Source organism: Mustela nigripes, chromosome 8 (assembly GCF_022355385.1).
Source record: "Mustela nigripes isolate SB6536 chromosome 8, MUSNIG.SB6536, whole genome shotgun sequence".
NCBI classification, from domain to species: Eukaryota; Metazoa; Chordata; class Mammalia; order Carnivora; family Mustelidae; genus Mustela; species Mustela nigripes.
This window is the reverse complement of record NC_081564.1, coordinates 64808534-64825708: the sequence shown is the minus strand read 5'-3', so window position 1 is coordinate 64825708 and position 17175 is coordinate 64808534. Positions and strand designations below refer to the sequence as shown.

Genomic DNA, 17175 nt, shown 5'->3' with positions numbered 1-17175 from the left:
AGGAGACAGGCCTAATGGGGGCTCTTGGCAGTCAGGGGTCCAGCACAGCCTGTGCTCCCACAGCTGTGCTCCCAGTTCAAAGACAAGAGGCTGGTACAAGACAGACAGGACCTCAGCTCTCAGGATGGAGGTGTACCTGGGTTCACCAGGATGGGAACTCCAGACTAAAACAGAAAGCATAAGCCCAGTTATGGACCTGGGCACAAGCCCCGTGCAGGGCACGTTCTGCCTTGACTGGAGGTTGGAGGGATTTACAGAGTCTGGAGATCTCAGGATAAAGCTCTCTGTGTTGACTTCTTAAAAAAATTTAACAGGGGCGCCTGGGTGGCTCAGTGGGTTAAAGCCTCTGCCTTCAGCTCAGGTCATGATCTCAGGGTCCTGAGATAGAGCCCCACATCGGGCTCTCTGCTCAGCAAAGAGCCTGCTTTCCCCCCTCTTCTCTCTCCACCTGCCTCTCTGCCTACTTGTGATCTCTCTCTCTGTCAAATAAATAAATAACATCTTAAAAAGAAAAATGTAACATTATCGTTTGAGTGACTTTAGGTTCAGAGCAAAATGGAGTGGAAGTACAAAAAGTACCTACGTACCCCTGTCCCCCCCTCCTACCGCCGCCCACCATGTTGACTTTTGAGACCACCCTCCAGTGGGCCGATGATTAAGCTTAGAAGTGGGTTTTTCCTCTTCCTCTGGTCTCCTTTGTAAGTTTCTTACATGTGTGTTTACAGGGGAACGTCGGCTGGAAAATGAAAAGGACAACTTTGAAAGGGGGGCTGAAGACAAGTTCATGCTAGATGCTCCAGATCTGGGGCAGCTGATGAAGATCAATGTTGGCCACAACAACAAGGGTGGGTCTGCAGGTTGGTTCCTGTCCAAGGTAGGTTCAGTGGGCTGTCTGTTTTCTCTGTTGCCTGGGAGGGGGAGTTCTGGCTCTTCGGGGGGCCTATTTCAGCCCTAACCTCCTTCTCTTGGTCTGTCTCCACTCTTCTGCCTAAGCCTGCTGGCCAACCATGCTGCCCGACTCCCAGCCTCCCAGACCCTGTGCATGTTACCACCTTCTCCGAAAGCCTGGGGCTCCCATCCCAAAGTAGCCAGGGCCTGATCGCCCTTCAAGACTCAAGCTCTCCCTGACTCCGGCCCACCAGAACCTCTCCCTCCCATGAATGTTTATAACCCTGCCTGCTTAGGGCATTCATCAGACCCTAAGTTTTCTTGTGATTTATCTTGGGCTCTTGCCATGCCACATCTGCATTTTGGTGCCTCCTAATCTTACCAACCCAAGAGAAAGGTGTGAATCCAGAAGAAAACCAAAAGACATCTGAGATGCTAACACATATCCGGTTCAAAGTTTGTGGGGAGAGCTCATGCCCCTGGTTCTCTCTTGCCTTGCCCTGATTTTGAAGGCAAGACCCCTCAGACTCCCTCTCAGCCTGGTGCTCATTATAATCCCTTCTAGCAAACTCTTGGCTGCAATTTTAAACCTACAGCAGATTAGAGAGACAAAGAGTCATTGTACTATGTAGGGCTATTGAGGACTACAGTGGGGACTCAGAAGATATGGGCTACCAGCTCTTTGCATATATTCCCTTTCGTGAGGCTATCAGTATATTTCAGAACATTGCAGAATGATAGGGAAAGGTTATTGTAGAATATATATTTGAAAAATATTTTGAGAAAGATCTTATTGCTTCAAACAGAAACCACTCAGATTTATAACAATTTGACTACAGAGAATGAGGCTGCCTAATAGCTGGGGTTTTGTTAGTGTTTAACTTCATTACCTTCTTATGTCAGCAGAGCAGCGCTACGTAACTGGGGCTTCTTTTTCGCATCTCACACAAAATCCAGATGTTGTCAGCTCGGGCCTGGTGCAGCTGCTTTTAGGCCCCTGCTCTCTTGCTGTGTCACTATCCTGGGCACTGTGGCTTTCATCCCTGAACTACTCCCCACTTGTTGCCTCATGATCACATGATGGCTGCTGAACCTCTAGCCATCTTATCTGTGCTCCAGGCAGGAAAAAACGGGAAAAACCAAAGGAGAAAACCATTTTCTTTTTTTCTGGTAAGCATTGCTTTATTTTGAGAGACACACTGCCCTCCTTGGGCTTTCTGCCTGCATTTCATGGGCCAGAAATGAGTCGTGTGGCCGCTCTAGCTACAGCAGAAAGTAGGACAAGTGGCTGGCTTTCCATTCTTTGTAGCAGAAGTAGGCTAAGAAGAAGGTGCTTGGGAAAGGGCTGAGTGAGCATCCTCGCATGTCTGCCACACTCCTCCTGACTAGGCTGGATAGTTCCCGAGGGTACCACCCCGGCTCTTGGCCTGGCTTGGGGCACGAGTTGGTGAAGTGAGGGGTGCCAAGGTTCCTTTGGGAAGAAGGGGGCTTGCCTGGCCCTAAGAGTAGCCAGCCTGGTGCTGAACAAGGTTCCAGGAGGCTAAATGCTGTTTGGATTGGAGAAGAAATGAGGCAGGAGTCCAGAACCCTAAGTAGCCTGGACAGGCAGAGTTGTGTCTTCAGGGAGGAGAAGGGAGAGGAGGCAGGGGTGGGGGTGGGGTGGCACACAGAGCGGGTACCTCAAAGCCCTGTCCCTCCATCCTGGGAAGGAAGACAGTCTGGGTGAAGACCCAGGGCCAGTGCACAGAGCTGCTAGGTGCACCCCAGGACTGAGTGTGGCCTTGACAAGGTTTTGCACCCGCCTCCTCCCCACCACCAGGTCAGGCTCCTTCTTGGTCACATGGGCCCACTCACCCCGACATGCTCTCCTCAGAAACTTCACAAACGAGGTGGCAGATCTGCACGCCAGAACAGGCCCCTTTGTTGTCTTCATGCTCAAAGGAAAGGGCAGCTTGGCAGAGTGAGAACATGTTTTTTTCCCTTTTCTTTTTTCCCTTTAAGATGTTGTAAATCTCATTCCATTGCCTTCTGAAATTTGGTATCGAAGCCAAGGGGATTTTTGTTTCTTTCAGGATTGTCTGTTTTATTTATTTATTTTTTCAGCCAGAATGCTTTATAGAAATATAAAGCATATATAATTCTTTATATTTATAATAAGAAATCGAGAAGAGGGGGACTATGTTGGTGCATTTAGAACCCCGTCCTCTTCCCTCTCTGCCTCTCTTCTTTCCTTCCTTCCTTTTATTTGGTTGTGTTTTTAATTTCTCAGGGACATGATTCGGCTTTACTTTGATGCAAAGGATATTTATTTATTTATAATTTATTTATTTATTTATAGCTCAGAAAAGAGATCTCCTATTATATACCAGATTCTTGCCTGGATAGCATCTGTTCTGGCCTCTTCTTTGGGAGCACCATTCGCCATTTAGAGGATCTCGGTTCTCTGCTTTGTAAAGCTCTCTGCTTCCCTTGGACTCCTTCCCTCCTCTGCGCTTTGCATCCTGTGAGCACCCCCGTCGCCTTCCCCCACCCCCCCATTGACTGGCTCTTCCAAACTCTCAGGTCCATTCCTTTCTCCTGTAAGTGTGCATTTTAATTCTGAATGTTCCTATTATTTTTTTCTTCTTAAAAAAGTGATGCATATTCATTGTAAAAAGTTAGGAAATACAAATAAACAAAAAATGAGATAAACTTAAACCACCATGATTTTACCACCCAGAGATAACCAGTCTGCATATCTTGGTGCATACCCTCCAGCTATTTTTCTGTGAATCTCTATACATATATCTTTGTTTATAAAATGTCGTCATCATTAACAGTGTTTTACAGCTGCTTTGTTTCCACTTGGAAATAGATCTTGCAGTTATCCCCATGTTATTTCAATAGAATGACATGAAAGTCTTTACAATGTAGTTTTTTAATGAGTGCTCTAGTATTTCAGTGCACAGATATACCATGATTTATGAAACTGACCCCCTTTTGTTGAACATCCCTTTCCTCAGCATTCTTCATACTATAAAGAGCGCAGTGACACACATCCTTGTAGTTTATCTTTATACACATCTAGAATTATTTCTTACGATAAATTCCCAGGAGTTGGTTAAAGGACTCACAGGATGGTGAGAACTTGACGGATTTGCTGCCTTTTGGTTTTGATACCTTTCCTTATTGAGTCTAGCTCCCTTTAATACCATCTTTTGCCCTGCTGTGGTCCTATTTCATAAAGACCAAAACTTCTTGTACTCCACGAAGCATGCTTTCGTGGAGTACACTTTCCCGAATCCTGGTACTGTATGCTGTGTGGGACCCCTGGCAGAGTTCTGCCTTTCTTTCTTTGGAATGATGTTTCCACCTTCCCTCCTGCCCTTCCCCCTCCCTTCTTCTTTCTTTCCTTATTTGCTAATCAGACACTATTTTGAACCGGAAGGCCAAGCAGGCTACTTTCAGCGTGAGATCGATTCTTCTCTTTGCGGCTGTCACATGTGCAGGGGTGAGGTCAGGGCCCCATGTGCCTGCTCCCCACCCCCAACCCCACCCCAGTACCAAGGCAGGTGTCCCCCTCCAAGGTGTGCTGCCTTCTGAAAAGCTCCTAGCAGCCTGTTCCTCTACCTTAAGCCAAACCAGAATGCTTCCTGGGGATAAGACAGAAGACACCTCCGGCCCTCTGTGGGCGAGGGTGCTGGATTTCCTTGCTATTTTCCTGAGGAAGGGAGGAAGGAGGACTTTAAGTCCCAGGCACGGTGGGTGCAAGTGAGCAGCCAGAGGCTAGGGAAAGGCACTGTGTGATCAGGCCGTGGACAGCCAGCTCTAGCATCCTGTCTCTCTCACCTCTCGCGTCGTGCTGTCCCTCCTCCGCTCACTCTGACGGACCTGCGGGCCCGCAGCTCCCCAGGGATGCCAGTTAAAGGGGCTGTTGAACTGACTGTGTCTCCAGATTTGACACTTGCACAGCAAGTGCTCCTGGTCCTCGAAATTGCCAGGCTGTTTGCCTTAGACTTCGCATGACAACCTCTCTTTTGGTGTTTACCTTTATGGGCTTGGTGGGATAAACCTAAAATCCAGTATAATTGACCCATTCATAGGTGGTCTCCCTTCTAGTCATCTGCCCACGTGTGCTTCTCAAGTATACAGGGTGCGCTTCAGGGTGACCTGAAGCCTCAAGGTGACCCACACACCCTTCTGCCCTGCCTCTGCCTCTCCCGGAGCTGGGGGCGCTGGCATCCTTCCCCAGCTCTTACCCCTACCCATGGCTTGGGCCTCCATGTCTGGTTAGTCCGCAATTTTGATCAACTCAAATGGTCAGTGCGGTTCAAAGACCACTTGGAAAGAGCCACAGTCACAGGATGGAACATCACACACCAACGGGTCCTGTCCTTGGTCCATCTGCTGCAGTAAACAGATTGGCTCAAGGCCCTGTGGCTCTTCAGTGGCAGGCTTGTCCATACCCCAGGTCCTCTGGACTCGCAGCTGGGACTCCCTCCACAGTGTCACGTGTTAGTCCCGATGAGGAGATCGCCACTGATGCTCCCCGGGGGTGTTAGCACAGCCTGCACTGCCGGCCCTGGTAGGACAAGGAGACAGAGGCCCCTGGAGTCGAATTCAGGGATGACAAGAAGCTCGGTCTGTCCTTCCCTTACCAGTTAAAACTCAACAGTCAACAAACATTTATGTGGCCGCCAACTGCAGTTGTTATGATAAACATCGTTCTGTTCCTTAAAAGAGTAAGACAAGGGGTGCCTGGGTGGCTCAGTCATTAACGGCTACCTTAAGCTCGGGTCAAGATCCCAGGGTTCTGGGATCGAGCCCACATCGGGCTCCCTGCTCAGTGGGAAGCCTGCTTCTCCCTCTCCCACTCCCCCTGCTTGTGTTCTCTCTCACGCTGTGTCTCTCTCTGTCAAATAAATAAATAAAATCTTAAAAAAAAAAAAAAGTCAAGTCCCTAAAATGATCATACCTATTCTGCTATAAGGGTATCATATCCCAAACTTTCAGGGAGAGCCCAGCTTTCAGTGAACAAACATTCTGTCTTGGGATCCCCACAAATAGAGTAGTATTGTTCGGACCAGATTTCCTGATGGGGACACCAGAAATCAGAATGACCATGACTTTAATGCAAAGCGGGAGATAAAAAGTCTTGAGTCAGGTACAAACAAAGGTTGTGGGGGTAAGCTGTGTCTCACGGGGTACCAGGGGGGTCCCCTGGGTAGGGTTTTTCCCGGAGGGACAGGGAGGAGGACTCCTGTGGACAGAGGAGGAGGGGCTGGAGTGTGGGCCACAGATGCGGAGTAGCGCTGGGCCAGAGCATGGGGTTCAGCAGACTGAGAAGTGGGAAGTAAGTTAGGGAGGTGGGTGTGGGCCGGGTCTCTGCAGATCTGATCATAATAAGCCATCAGAGGTCTTTGTTGGCCAAGGTAGAGCAGTGGTCTGAGGTGGTGATGAGGGAGTAGGGGGGTATGGGTGGGCTCAAAGAAGAGGAGGTACGGAGGAAGAGAATGTTAGGGCGTCACCATTCGAAGGCTGACACGAACAGTTATTTATATTATCTGAGTTTTTCAGTATGATGACTGAGAAACCTCGAGCCTGAGGGGAGGGATAGCCTCACGACAGAAACAAAATCTCACCTTTCTTTGGTGGGCCTCAGTTTCCCCCATAGAATACTCCCTTGCTCTTCCACGAGCCCGGATCTTCCCTGCTAACTCCTAGATGCTGAGATTTGTTTGAAAGTCAATTCATAAGCGCTGAAAGTCTTCTTCCGTTTTTTCTGCTGTGTCGAAACTTACCTGTCCTTTGCCCTATAATTTTAGAACTCTAAAAGGGAGCCACAGTTCAGCAGTGGCTCTGGGGAGGTGGTGACGGCTGCTCCCAGGTCATGAGCCACTTCTACCGGATTACCTATGTGCATTTTTAAAGGGAAGACTGAAAATTCCTGGAAAGCAGAGGCATGTTTTACGTGCGTTGCCGGCCGTTGTGGCTGGCACACAGCGGGAACCTTCTTCAGCCCCCTGTGATTGTGCCAATCCTGGGCATCTTGGCACGTGCGTGAGAGTGAGGAGACCCATCACCCTCCTCACGCTGCTCCGTGTGTGTGGGAGGGTTCACTTTTGCACAGAACAGGCCTCTGTTCCAGTACGTTCATATTAAATTGGTGGAAGTTATTCCAGTACAGAGCGGGGAGAGCAGTTATGAATCACAGCTGACACGCCACATCCATCTAAAAGCTGCCGACCCCAGGCCCCACTCCCTGGGCTCACCCACATGTGTTTACCCCGGGGGGTAGTGGGGGTGCAAAAATGGAAGCCCCGAGGCCCTGGATCATTTGGGAGTGTCTGTGAACCGCAGTAAAGAACAGGGAAGAGCTGACCCTGCTTGGTGGCTCCATCTTTCGCTCTTCTCCTTCGGGACAGTGGGACCTTCCTGGCTTTCCCTATTGGCTGGTCTCACCTTATGACTCCGCTGTGTCCTTGGTGCTGCTGAAGACAGTGGGCTCCAGCACGGACAGGCCTCACCTCCCCAGGGGCTCGTGAGCCCAGCTTTCCCTCTTGCCTCTGAGAAGGCAAGCCCTGCCCGTGGGCTTGTCTTCTGAGGGAGGGTATGGCCCCAGGAGATAACATTCTTGTTTTTTATTTGGTCATTGTTTCTGTCTGTCCGACTGTCTCTCTCTCTCTCTCTCTCTCTCACAGACACACACACACACACACACACACTCTCTCTCTCTCTCTCTTTCTCTCTCTCTCTCTCTAGGCATGTGCTTCTCTCAGTCATGGGGAAGGGGATTTCTATCTCCCCAGTCTTCTACAACATTCTCTGCCTTAACAACAGAATCCGTGAAGCCACGCTCTGGTAGGAACACCGACAGACATTTTCTTCTGTTAAAAAAAAGCATTCCTGAGATATCCTGAATTCTTCCAAGTAACGCCTTGAAAACTCAGAGGTGTCTGGGCAGGTGATGAACAGAAATGGGAAAGCTGCCCCCTCCTCCCTTAGAAGGGACCCTTGGGTATGCCCTTCTGAGCAAGAGTGGGCAGGAGTCAGCCAGGACCCTGTCATAAGGCATCAGCAGAGGCCAGAAATGCCTTTGGGAGAAGTTGTGCCCCCTCTCCCTGGCTAGTCTCTCCATACATTGGTCATTTCCTTCCCGCTGTGAAGTGCTCCCAGATATTTGGCTCTCAGGGAGCCAGCCTCCTCCAGCTTCATCCTCCAGACCTGGCGGCCACGAATTTTCATAGAGGATTGTTTCCACATTGTAATACGCACCTGGAAAATTTTTAGAACTGTCCACGGACTTTTATACTTTCTGTACCAGTACTTAAATCTGTATCTTCTCTCTCGGCCTTTCTTTGTATTCAGTATTTTTGGAGACTCTAGTTTTAACATCTTGGTTGTTATTCAAAAATTTATGTTTCAAATATCACCTCTTTCCTTTGTGATTCAGCTAGTTTTGTCCTGGAGAGGTGTTAAATGGTGCCCGTTCCATTTTTCAGACTAGCTGAACTGCTCAGGTCAGGAATTTCCATCAGACACCAGGCCAGTAGAAGGCCCTTATTGATGACAGCTCCATGGGCTGGGAGGGTGCTGCTCTGGCTCCCGAAACCGTGGCTGGCACACTTGTCTGTGTGAACATTTAAATCCAGAGATGGTGAAGCTGTACATCTAGGTTTATTAGTAGACTTGACAGCCTATCTGATAAACTAGGTTCTATCTTCCTTCACTTTGCTTTTCCAGCTCTGTGAGTGTCAGAGTAAGGGGGATAGGAGGCAGGCTGAAGCCTCAGACCTTTGTCATTGACTCCCCAGACTCGCCCTAACATGGAGATGAAAGCCACAGAGAAATGTGCAGACAGGAGAGTTGGGAGAGGCTGGACTTCAGTGGCAGAAGTCTCTCTGGGCTGTGCCACCGTGGTCTCCAGGCACTCGGCTTGAGAGTACAATCAAATTGGCAGGTTCTGAAGGGTGACTCACACCAACCAAACTCACAAGGGCCTGATTTATAAACCAAAGCTGGAATGTTGATTTATCGGAGGAGAGAAGCCTGGTAGGACAGTGGCTTCTAATCACTCACTCAGGCCATTGGTTCCCCTCAATGGGTTGTGTCCTCAGGAAGACTGTGCTTGGCCCAGAAGTTTCTCTAATGAACACGGAATTAAAACAAGGTGAGATGACATAGGCAGCACACCACAGACACTTTGATATTAGGCAATGAGTTTTTCATTGAAATCAGAGCCCCTCTCTCTTGGGCAGTCTTGGGACCACCTGGGCAGACATGTCTACTTACCCTGCACAGTGCTATGAATGGAGGGCATGTTCTAGTGATGGACCAATCTGCTTATCTTAGAGTGGGTTTTCAGTTGGGTTCCTGGGACATTTGGGAAGGTCCCTCGGCTCCTGGTAAACTCTGAAAGATGCCCCACCCCCACCCCTTATCTGCAGCCTCACAAGCCTATCTCACCTTGTGAGTGCCCTGGAGGAAGCTTCGTAGATGGCTGATTCCATTAGCCTCCCTGTCCATGGCTGGTGTTTTCTGACCTCATCACCAGATCTCAGGATTCTGTGTGCCTGATTTAGGGCTCATAGTTCTCCTTGCATGGACTCTGCTTCTCATTAAGAAGGTTAGGGTCCCAACCTTCAGCAGGTGGGGAAGGTGATGCTCTTGTTGAAGTCTGTAAATCTTGGCTTCACGCTCGGGTCTCACAGGCTACATCCTGCCAGATTTCCTGCATTCAGTTTTTTAAACGATCTGCAGCAGAAGAGGGAAGAGTGATTCAGTTGTTCAAGTGGGAAGTCATTGCCAGTCATCGTCACATGCCTCTCAGTGCTTTGTGCCAGGTGTGTCCTTGTGAGAAGCTTTGAAGGGCCACTAAGAAGGTGGGAGTGTATTCTCTCTCTCTCTCTCTCTTTTTTTTTCTTAAGTTTTATTTGTTTTTCAGAAAGGGAGAGAGAGAGCACAAGTAGGGGAAGCAGCAGGCAGAGGGAGAAGCAGACTCTCCGCTGAGCAAGGAGCCCGATGCGGCACTTGATCTCAGGACCCCGGGATCGTGACTTTAGCTGAAGGCAAACGCTTAACTGACTGAGCCATCCAGGCATCCCGAGAGTGTATTCTCAGAATTCACCCAGGTGGTGGAGGGATTCGATCACCAGGTGAGCCCTCCATGACCCTGGTCATCCCCTCCCTCTCTGCTTCTTCCCAGATTATCATTGAAGATATTGGGAACAAAAGGAAATATGACTTCCCTCTTAACCGCTGGCTGGCCTTGGACGAAGATGACGGCAAAATCCAAAGGGATATCTTAGTGGGCGGAGCTGAGACCACAGGTAGAACTGAAGAAAGGGGAGGCCCAACTGGCTGACACTTCGGTTTCTGCCCGAGGCTCCTTGATCTTGTGCATGGGCCTGGAGGCTGGCGATTGAGTGGGAGCCAGCCACTCCTCCTGCTCTTGGAAGTCTTCTGTCCCTTTGGGCTGGAACCTGGGGCTCTGCTGATGCCAGAGGAAGTGGGGAGATGCCCCTGAGCAAATACTAACGTCCCAGGGCAAAAGAGGTTATCCACTGCATATAGCCGGGATGGGGACTCCTATTCCATCAGACGTTTATGAGGATATTGATTGGCCCTCAACTCCTCCTACTCTTGAGTGCTTACTATACGCCGGGCCCTCTGCTAGGCACCTGACCCACTTCAGCTCCTTTAATCCTCACAGTGACTATAGCATAGGAACTGTTAACGCTCCCATTTCACAGATGAGCAAACTGAGTCACATAGCTGTTAAGAGACCTGTCCAAGGTCACAACTGATAAGTGACAGATCCAGGATTTGATCTGCCACCTAAATCTCTACCCTGTATGAACTCCACAGAAAACCTGCAACTCCCTGCATGGGAGGTCGTGGATGTTTGAGCAAGTCAGGGTTGTGAATGTGCACACCTGAGAACGTGCTCTGCTACAAAGCCTCCTGTTGCCCTCCACTGCACAGAGAATATGTCCAGGTTCTGGGGAACCATGTGCAAACTGCCCACAGTGCAGCTCCAGCTCTCGGGAGCATCTTTTAGCATCTTATCTCCCCACTTCCACCTCCCCACCCATCCCCCTCCGCCTCATCCATACACTTGTCCCTCTTTCCTGAACCTATGCCCAGTTACCCCCTTTCCTCCTCATCTACCTGTCTTCTGCTCAGCTTCCCTGCACTCTCCTCCCCTACCTCAGACATGCCTTCCCCTCCCCTCCCTGCTGGCCTTACTCTTTCTCTCTCTTTATCTTTAGAACATCTTTCTCCTCAGACTATGATGCCATTTCTCTTCTTCTCTGTGCTGCCCGCCACTCCCTTGGAGTCCTCCCTCCTTCGTGTGGGTAGGACATGCCCTTCCTTTGCCCTTTACTATGACTGCTCTCAGGAAATCCAGGGTGCCCCTGCTCCAACACCTTTCAGCCTCACACATCATTTGTAACTGAGGCTTGCAAAGTATTTACTTAAAAACAGATACCAGAGTGGGTCTGCTATGACCCCCTTAACCATGTTACTCTCCCTTGTCCCCAGGGGTAGAGGAGCAGAAGAAATGACCGCCAAGGGCTGGGGATGGCTGGTAGCTTGGGTCATAGGCAGACATCCCGGGTCTGTGTGTTTTGGAGAAGTGGAGCTGGAGACCCCCTCTTTGAGGGCAGGGCCACCTTCCCCATCTTCATAGTCTCCCTGAGGCCTTGCAGGTAGTAAGCACTCAGTCAGCGTTTGATGGACAGAGGAGGGCGTAAATGTCTAAATGAGGGAGGCATCCGCGAAGCCGCACGTGCTAGCTCCAAAGAAAAGCTGGGATTTTCATTTCCCTGGGCTCTGGGGCTAAGGGTGGGCCTGGGGGTCCGGTGGAGGGCTGTGTGCAGGCTCGGGAGAACTAACAAGGACTAAAGGGCCATTGCCTTCGACTCCAGAACATCATGAAGGGAGGCCAGACCTTAGCAGATTTCCTGTCCAGATGCTTGTCTTCAGTGTTTCCTCTTACTCAGCCCCATCCCAGAGCTTAATTGTCCTTTGCTGGTGCTTGCCCAGAACTTCATGTCCTCATCTTGCCTCCTGAGTGACCAAAACCCCACAGGGCCCAACTACAGTGTTCTCTCCTTCCCTCATTCTTCCCTCCTCCCACCACGTCAGGTAGCCAAGGAGGACACTAGTGCCCTCTATTAAAAGTTGTCTTTTTTCAGTTACGAGCAAAAGACCGAACAAAATGAATCAGATAGCCCCGGATATAAATCTCCATTAATGGAGTTGGCTGTTATAATTAAATCAGACATAACAGAATTCATCCGGCAGCTATTAATAATAGGCACATGGTAATTAATGTTAATAGCAAGTACTATTCTCAGCCAACTCAAATCCTGCCTTCTCTTTGTTAGTTCTTGTAATCAGGGCTGGCAGCTTCTCAGAGTAATCCCTGCAGTTTATTCTGAAACTCAGATGCATGGACACACAAACTCTGAAAAAGATAACATGAAGCGGAGAGGGGCACTGGATGTCATCTGGGGCAGGAGGCAGGGGGTGTTGAGGATGTATGGAGGAGGGAGGGCCTAGGGAGGCTGGAGCCAGTGGGGGGTGGGGTATGGATTTTGTAACCAGCTGGCACTTTCTCCTCCCCTGTGGCTTCTACACCAGCTATCTCGTATGTGGTCACCGTCTTCACTGGGGATGTCCGGGGGGCTGGGACCAAATCCAAAATCTACCTGGTCATGTATGGGGCCAGAGGGAATAAGAACAGTGGGAAAATCTTCCTGGAAGGCGGTGTGTTTGACCGTGGCCGCACAGACATCTTCAACATCGAGCTGGCTGTCCTCCTCAGTCCCCTGAGTCGGGTCTCCATCGGGCACGGCAATGTGGGCGTCAACAGAGGCTGGTACTGTGAGAAGGTAAGGGATGCTCCCCGGGGGTGGGGGAGACCTTTCCTGATTCAACCCCTCTTCTTTAATTTCCAAGTACAAACGCTGACCTGCTTCCTGCTTCCTACTTACTTTGGACCAGTGTCAGAGCACATGGACAGGCCCTTTCATTGGGCAGTTGGGTTGATAATGTAACCATCCACCTTGTTTTGCTTATGGTCAGGGATGAGGGCTATTCTATGTATGCATCCAAAGGCCAAACGCAGGTGCTAGCTGGTAGTTATAAACTGTCCTGATTCTTGGTGTTGTTTCACTTCAGCTTATAAATCTCTCAGTCAACAAGTATTTTGGGGTCTCCTGGGTGGCTCACACAGTTAAGCGTCTGCCTTCAGCTCAGGTCATGATCCCAGAGTCCTGAGATTAAAAAGAAGGTAAAGCTGAGAATCTAGCAGAGTGAATAGTCAATTCTTGGCTGATAGAAAATTTTGTAGTCACAAGAACATTCCTTTGGATATACCTGATGTGAGTGAGTGAGTGACCTAGGCGGGGTGCACTTCTGAGTTCTAAAACCATGAGCTGAGAATGTGAGTAGAGTAGAGAAAGCATGGGAAAGAGGTTTGAATGGGTTCAAGCCCAGAAGAAAGTTGTTTATTTTTGTGTTATATTCCAGATACTCATTCCTTTTTATGTGATCAACCTTTTTTCTACAGACAAATAAAGGGAATTAATTTAGTATACTAGTTCATCTGGTTTGGACTGAGATTTTTATGATATGCATAAAGAAATACAGTATTCAAAGAGAGTGTTGTGTGTAGGGGGAAGAATTTGAGATTTGGGCTGATAAATTGGAGGATGGATGATAGCTACTTGGGAAGACTCCTTGGAGGAGGTAGTTCTTGATCTAAGACTTAATGGGACCAGCAACAGGAAGAAAAGTGCCATTCCCTGAGAATCCTAATGTAGACCACCTTAGCATGAAGAGGTTGTCAAACGTTGTCAGGAGGTCCCAACCAGGGCACCTGCTGCAGGAGACTCATGATCTGCACCACACCCCCTTGCAGGTGGTGATTCTGTGCCCCTTCACCGGCATCCAGCAGACCTTCCTTTGCCGCAACTGGTTGGATGAGAAGAAGGTGGATGGGCTGATCGAGAGGCAGCTCTACGAGATGGTGTCTCTCAGGAAGAAGAGGCTGAAAAGTAGGTGGTGAGGACCCAGAGGCTGGTGTCCTCCCAGACAGGGCCAGCAGAGGCCAGGATGTCAGCCCCCTGGGCAAGAGCTCTGCTGTGAAGGAGTGCACTTCTGCTTCTCAGTTCTCTTCTAAAGAGGAAGGGAATGGGCCCCGCAGGAAGCCCATCTCTCCAAGGTACAGGCCACACAAGAGTTACACAGTCAGCACCATGGCCAGCACCCCCATGACCCCAAACTGAATAACCTGCTGTGATGGGCTAGAAGGTGAACGGAATGGTTCAACATAGCGCACTCTGAATATACACAGGGCGCAGGGAGTCAACTCTTTTTCCTATTTAAAACATACTATAGGCTTTTGCCATTAAAAGGATCATTGAGATACCCTTTTTCAAGCAGCAAAGAATCCTGGGCTCCCTAATATTGGCACCTGTTAGAATGGGTTACTGAGAGTGTGCCACACCTGTGCATGGTCTGCGCTTCAGTCCTAAACACCTTTGATTTGCTTCTCTTCCCCCACTGGTAACATAAAAACTCTGTACTCTTGAAGTCTTTATGGGACAACTTGCCGTGTCTTTGCAGAATTCCCTTGGTCCCTGTGGGTCTGGACAACCGATTTGAAGAAAGCTGGTACCAATTCTCCCATCTTCATCCAGATTTATGGGCAAAAGGGGCGGACGGACGAGATTCTCCTGAATCCCAACAACAAGTGGTTCAAACCGGGCATAATCGAGAAATTTAGGGTAGGAAGGAAGTGTAATGGGGGCGGGGGGGAGGAGGAAGGAGGAAGGGATGTAAGAGGTATTTGTGATGAGGATGGTTTTCTAAGCCAGATTTTGAATCACGTTTTAAGACAAGCGGGTGCTACACAGAATTCAGGCCCCTGCAAGGGTACCAGAGTGATCTATTGATTGAAAGGCATCCGCTTTTGGTCTGGCCCTTCTTCTGAATCAAACACTTCAGAACCAAGCCTGGGAGAAAGAAGCAGGTATAGAATTTTCTTCAGGAGCCTAGAAACCTGGGGAATCATTGTAGAACAGAGACCCTGAGCACATTAGTGTCAAACTGCCTGATCTGAACTGAATTAGAGAGTGAGTAGCAAATTGAGAGGAAAGTATAAATAGTAGAATATTTTAAAAGAAATTTAGCTTTAAATTTCTGATGTGTATATAACTAGAGCAAGGCTTGTTTTGCCAACAGAAGTGTGCTCTGACCTTTAGGTGAGAATGATTTGTAATTTTCAGCTGTCTTCCCAGAGCACCCCACTGCTGCTTCTGCTACACACTCACTTCATTGCTCTTCATGTATTTGTCTTCCCGGCTAGACTGCAGGCCCCTAGGGAAAGGGCACGACTGCTGTATTGATCTTTTTGTCTGTTTTAGTGCCCAGTGGAGTCCTGGGGCTGTGGACCTGTGCTAATTTGCAGGGTTGCCGAATGGGTTTTGTTACTTGGAGTTTATTGCTTGGAAGATTTTCTTTATTCTGGATCCTACTGTGGGTCAGTTATTTTTGTTCAGTTTCGCCAGGCCAGACTGAACCTGGGCGCTACACAGCTCTCTCGCCCTCATGTGCCCTTGGTTGCCAGGGCATGAGAGAATACAGTCTACGAGAGCGGCCTGGAGCAAAGCCATCCTCACTGCTGAAGACTTGGCCCAGAGCGGGTGCCCTCCTGGGAAGGGGTCAGCTGTGAGATAAACACAATTCACTTGACTATGTTCACCCAAACCTTGTCATTTCTCCCTGTAGATTGAGCTCCCAGATCTTGGCAGGTTTTACAAGATTCGGGCATGGCATGACAGAAGGAGCCCTGGTTCTGGATGGCATTTAGAAAGGGTGAGGTGTGCCATCCTGAGGTTTGGGAGGTGCATGGGAGAGGAACCTGTATGGTCCCTTTCTAATGACCATGTCACCTAAGTTTGCCTTTGTGTCCATTGGGAGTGGGGGTGGGTAAGCATGGGTCTCACGGTGAGACCCAAATTTGGACCTAAGACATGGGGACTTCCTGATGGGGAGAGGGCCTCCAAATTTGACTGAGAAAATGCTCAGGTGTTCAGGAGACTTACCTTCTCCCCCAGTTGCCTGGCTGCTAGGCAAGCATGGGTCTCCAGGGAGCGAGAGGGATAGATGTGAAATCTGGACCACCTTCCACAAGAGACATCTCAATGGGATGGCCTTGGCCTCCCTTGGATGAGATAGCAGAATGGTGACCCCAAGGTGTGATAGATCTCTGGTCCACCCTCTTGCTCACCCCAGTACTTCATTCCAGATGACCCTGGTGAACACTCTGACCAAGGACAAGTATAACTTCAACTGTAATCGCTGGCTGGATGCCAATGAGGATGACAATGAGATCGTGAGAGAAATGACCGCCGAGGGCCCGACCGTGCGGAGGATAATGGGCAGTAAGTACTGAGCAGTTCTCCATCCCTGGCGAGGCGGTGGAACTCCTAGTTGGCGTGTGCGTGGGGGTCCAGCCCATGAGTGGATGGTCTCATCTGCTGTCGCTCATCACACCCCCTCCACATGCCAGCATGGAGTTAGAAAATTCCCAGCCTTCTGACTGGCTTGTGGGAATCTCTAAGGCAGGATGCCAGAGCTCTGTGGTGGTGGGTGTGGGGAAGGAAGGCAACATTTATGGCTCTTCAGGTGGGTGAGGGGATGAGAAGGATCCTCTCCAAGCAGTGCTTCTCCACAGCCTTCCTAACAGTAAAGAAATATTCTCTTCAAATTATGCACAAGAGTCTCCCCAAAAGGAAGACTGTATCCAGAAGCCATGATTGGCGGCCCCGGATGAGTCCTCTGTGTCTATTTAAGGCTCATAGGAGAGGAACTAAGCTTTTAATCTAGGGTCCAGTTTGCACATTCTCAGGGGTAAAGGGAGATCATTTTGCCTCTAGATTATAGCGGCAGAAGAGAGTGAGGCACAGCACATGTCCTGTCCTTTGCTCTGGCAGACATTACTGAGCAATCACAGACTTCTCTCTCACTGAGTCTGAAATGAGTTTCAAAGCTCCCTACAGGGCACTCTAAGCAGACATTAGCAATTGATCTAAGCAGACATTTGCAGTTGATCTAAGCAGACATTAGCAATTGATCAGAACTGGCACTTAAGATAATCAACCCATTTGCTATCACTGTGGCAGTCCTAATTTTTAAATCATATAGTAATACCGCAAAATTACCAAGAGTTAAGAATATATAGAAAACAATGTCATTCATCATTCTAGTAGCTCTTCTCAATATTTGGAAAGC

General features: G+C 49.2%; 1 protein-coding gene across 2 annotated transcripts in view; it reads left to right on the top strand.

Moving 5' to 3' along the window:
* The window catches only part of LOXHD1 (lipoxygenase homology PLAT domains 1), a 149399-nt gene that overhangs the window by 42281 nt on the left and 89943 nt on the right, over positions 1–17175 (top strand). For both annotated transcript variants that reach the window (XM_059410058.1, XM_059410056.1), the window contains exons 6-12: positions 726–874; positions 10073–10196; positions 12517–12767; positions 13799–13934; positions 14506–14666; positions 15670–15756; positions 16190–16325. In XM_059410058.1, coding sequence (XP_059266041.1) covers positions 726–874; positions 10073–10196; positions 12517–12767; positions 13799–13934; positions 14506–14666; positions 15670–15756; positions 16190–16325 — 1044 coding nt within the window. The remainder of the gene's footprint in view (positions 1–725; positions 875–10072; positions 10197–12516; positions 12768–13798; positions 13935–14505; positions 14667–15669; positions 15757–16189; positions 16326–17175) is intronic.